Raw genomic sequence first — 4,647 nt, forward strand, 5'->3', positions numbered from 1 at the left:
GAATTGCAATATTTTCATCGCAAGTCTTGCTAATAACTTTGATTACGTATCCTACTTTGGCATACTATATGAATTACAATCCTATAGATAAGGACAAAATAGTAGGTATGCATACTTCTATTTTTCTTTTATAGTATCTCAAAACTCACCAAACGATTCTACTTTATTATCTTGTAATGTAGTAAAAGTAGACTTTTGACTGATCCTTCTCCCTTTTATATACAATTCAATTTTTATTTATTTAATTTCTATTATATAACTTTACTATCATCTTTTTTACTGTATTAACTTTAATATATAAATAAATAATAGTATACTTAACTACATAAATTATATCATTTATATACACATAAGAAAAAAAGGATTAGTTTCATAAAAGAAAATAATAATAAAAACATATCACAAATGACGAATAATTTTTATAATTTTAATTTTCAATTGTCCACATGCAAAAGCACGTACTCAATACCTAGTACTTTAAAAGGCCCATTTTATATTACAAAAAACAGAAAAAGAAAAGAAAAAGAAGAATAAAAAAAAGACTTAATGTATGTTATCAAGTATCAACCGGCCGGAAGCATCCTAGAAAGCAAAGCCACCATTGATTCCCGCCACGTGGCAGTTTGGCTTTTGACACGTGCCGACCACCCACATGCTGCCTGACACGCTCACCCACCTCTGTCACGTGCCCCCATACACATGCTAAGATATTTTTTAAAATATAAATAGTAAGAAAAAAAAAATTTTGATAAGTTAAAAGAATAAAAATATTTGATAAATGTAAGCCCTCCACGCCACGCAATGTCCCCGGTACCCTCTCTTTTTCAGGCTTTTCTTTTAATTCAAGCAAAAAAGTCAAAAAAATAAATAAAGTAATTAAAAACCTTAAAGAAAAACAGAAAAAAAAAAATAAAGAAAAAGAAAAATCTCTCGATAATAAACGACCAGCAGTACGCCTTATCCGTGCTCAGACGTGGACTCCTTGTCTAGGGATTGGTATCGACAAGTTCCGGGCCCACCGCACCGAGCTGCACTGCTGGATGGGTGCGACGTGGACCAATTGTAGCGTTTTTACTGTAGACTAGCTCAAGTCCTACGTGGGGGCTCTGAAGTGGAGGCAACGTCGGGTGAATCGTGGCCGTTGGATTTGATGGGGTTGAGCTGTAGGCGTCGTGCTTCCAAGTGGTATCGCGGAGTAATAAAGGGTTAAAAAATTAAAGCGCAATAACCGAGGAAAATTAAAAGCGGAGGAATCGGGCTGTAAACTTGGACGCTAATGCACATTTTGCAGCGACAAACCTGCTGGATCGGTTCCTAAGGTTGAATTTGAACACTTAATTACTTTACATTTTTGCTTAATTAATTCCACAAGTACCTGCTCTACCAGTTACCAATTTTTTTTTTTATAACTGATTTTACCAAAGAAGCCTTTGGCGAATGGACGGAATTGCCCTTTCATTGACCGAGGTTGGAAGCAACATGTGCTCGAGGGGCATGTGTGCCGTGGCTATTAATAATGTACAGGAAGTGGATCATGTGCGGCATCATGGCCATTGGTTGGCCATGCACGTGGGAGTTGGGTGGGGCCACGTGATGGAGGGCCCAGATAGGTGATCTAGTGGGCCATTCTTGGGCGGGCCAGCGAGTCTCGTGTGGGCCGGGCCTGCGGATTAGGTGTCCTGGCCATGAGGTAACATGACATGCTTAATGGTTGCAATACCATTACAAGTGATTTGAACGTTTCAACTGATTTGATCGATTCAGAAGGAGTTGAATAGGAACTCTTGTTTTTACCAGCTTTTCAAGTCGTATTTGTTTACCCTTTTAAACTTTTAGCATGTGGTAAATGATGAAACCATTTGCCCTACAAATTCGACAATGTAGAGAGCGGTGGCATGAGCATCTCCAAAATGGTAGGGAGGGCAGAACTGGAAAAAGAAGCATGTAAAGTTGGGAAAAGCAAAAGGGCCAGCAAGGTAACTTCGCCCACTTGCAGTGTGCATTCAATTGTTTGAATAGCCGAAGAAGCTTTAGTTATTTTATTTTGTTTTTTTAAATAAAAATCAGAACTTGTTTTTGCTTTTTTAAAAACACTTTCTTTTTCCCTCGTCAAAATCCTCCATTTTAGGTGTCCGCCTGTCCCCTTCAAACGCAAATAAACCCTCTCTTTCTCTCTTCCCCCCACCTGTATTTCTCTCTATCTCTCTCCCTCCAATAACACAGCTCCTCACTTCTCTCTCTCCCCCCATTTCTTTTAGTTTCGTTCCTACATTGACCCTTGTTAATAAGATTAAAGTTAAAATCAATGGAAGCTCCCGAATTCCTGCAGGGAGGCTATTGCCAGCCACAGTACCTGTCGGAAAAGCGCCACGCCGCCGACATGAAGACCGGCGACCATTTTATAGTGGAGGAGCTGCTCGACTTCTCCAACGACGACCCCGTCGTTCCCGAAGGCACCTTTGACACCGTCACCGGCACCTCCACCGACTCTTCAACCGTCACCGTCGTCGAAAGCTGCAACTCCTCCTTCTCCGGCTGCGAACCCCGCTTCGTCGGCGACATAGGCAGCCGGAATTTCGGTGACACTCAGTTTTCCGGCGACCTCTGCGTACCGGTAATTCCATAAATGCGCTAATGAAGATGCTGAAAACGTTTTTGGATAAAGTTTGGGATGTTTTAATTTTTGAATTTTTATCGTATAGTGCAGTTAATTTTCATAATTCTTTATTTACTTTTTTTTTTGGCACTAAACTTCTGTTTGGCTGCCGACAAAATGTACGACAAGTTGAGAATTTACAGTATTTTTCTCAAATTTTTTTTTTTTCAAAATTTATGAAACACTAATCGCTGGAGTTTTTTTTTTAAAAAAAATTATTTTTCTAGTAAAGGGAAAGTGATGATACTTCTTACAATTTACGTAAAAATTCAAATGCAATGAGTTTGAATTTGCCCAGAAAATTCATGTGATATTTTTAAAACAGTATGATGATTTAGTGGAGCTGGAATGGCTTTCGAATTTCGTGGAGGAATCATTCTCCAGCGAGGATTTGCAGAAGCTGCAGCTGATTTCGGGCATGAAAGCCCGAGCAATCGACGAAGTATCCGAAACCCAAGAATTCCAACCCGAAACGAACCGAAACACCACGATATTCCGCCCCGAAGTCGCGGTTCCGGGCAAAGCTAGGAGCAAGCGGTCACGTGCCGCCCCGTGCAATTGGACCTCTCGCCTTCTCCTGCTCTCTCCTACTACTGCCACGTCGACTTCAGAATACGACGTCGCAATGAATTCCGTCGGCAAGAAAGCAATAAAAGCGATGCAGAAGGACGTTGGTGAGAGGGGGAGCGCCGACGGCCGCAAGTGCCTGCATTGCGCCACAGATAAGACGCCGCAGTGGCGGACGGGGCCCATGGGCCCGAAGACTCTGTGTAATGCATGCGGGGTCCGATACAAATCGGGTCGGCTCGTGCCCGAATACCGGCCCGCAGCGAGCCCAACTTTTGTTCTCACGAAGCACTCCAATTCCCACCGCAAGGTGCTTGAGCTCCGTCGGCAGAAGGAGCTTGTGAGGGCCCAGCAGCAACAGCAGCAGCACTTTCTTCATCAGAACATGATCTTCGATGTATCCAACGGCGACGATTATTTGATCCATCAACACGTGGGACCCGATTACCGGCAACTGATCTAGCGGGTCCCGGACTAGGATATTCGGGTGGAGCCCTGACTTGAGATCACTATTTATTTTTCTATTTTCTTAGCGGTTAATTTTCTTTGCAGTTTTGTAGACTCTTAATGTTCATCTTCCATCTTTTGTTGCCAAATTTGGCAAATTCTTAAATCAATTTTCCATAATTCAGTTGTTTTCTTTCAAAGTTATTATAGACTTATTGGATCAAAAATTTATGAGCAAAATTTATGGACATGTTAAATGTATGTATATAAGCCTCATTTGTCATGACCCTTATGCTATAAATACATAAAATCTATTCAATTCTCATAAAATCTTCTTAGTAGAACATCACAAAAAAGACTTTTAATTTGACAATCGAATAAGAAAATTACAAGATATCAATGAGTTAATATAATGGCGAATAGAGTCGACAAAGTTCATTAAAAAACTTTCATCCTTTTTATGCTCTCTTAAATTTCTACCAATTCCTTTTTTTCAGAGAGAGAGAGAGAGAGAGAGAGAGAGAGAGAGAGAGATGAGGGCTACCCCCATGCAAGTATATGTAAATCCATTCCTTCCTTCATTTTCAATCATAATGTAAGAGAGACCTTCACCCATGTGGTCATGGACACAAGGTTGGTCAATTTTATTTATTTATTTTTTTCAAACGCTAAGAAAGGGAAAGAAAATAAAAATAAATTAATTTTTTATTGTGTTTTTTTATATTTTAAATATTAATAAAAAAATAATATCATACTTTTATCGATGATAAATCGAACATCTGTAATTATCAGATCAAGTCCATTCTAGTAGATTTCATTTAATTATAAAATTCAAACCTGCGAAGTAAACACATCCCGAGTTACAACGATTATTTTTGTTTGAACTTGCATGAAATTTGACTTTCAAAGTGTATATATTAATTAATGTGCAACCCATATGGAAAGATACATCTTACCTGCTCCAGTGTGTTAGAAGG

The 4,647-nt window shown here is 39.6% G+C and overlaps 1 protein-coding gene across 1 annotated transcript; it reads left to right on the top strand.

Moving 5' to 3' along the window:
- The first annotated feature begins 1,854 nt into the window (after nucleotides 1–1,854).
- On the top strand, nucleotides 1,855–3,931 carry LOC131151035 (GATA transcription factor 12). Its single transcript, XM_058102205.1, has 3 exons — nucleotides 1,855–1,976; nucleotides 2,330–2,614; nucleotides 2,982–3,931. The coding sequence occupies exons 1-3, from the start codon at nucleotides 1,896–1,898 to the stop codon at nucleotides 3,684–3,686; spliced, it is 1,071 nt and encodes a 356-aa protein (XP_057958188.1). The 5' UTR covers nucleotides 1,855–1,895; the 3' UTR covers nucleotides 3,687–3,931.
- Nucleotides 3,932–4,647: the final 716 nt, after the last annotated feature.

Source organism: Malania oleifera, chromosome 3, assembly GCF_029873635.1.
Source record: "Malania oleifera isolate guangnan ecotype guangnan chromosome 3, ASM2987363v1, whole genome shotgun sequence".
In the NCBI taxonomy this organism is placed as follows: Eukaryota; Viridiplantae; Streptophyta; class Magnoliopsida; order Santalales; family Ximeniaceae; genus Malania; species Malania oleifera.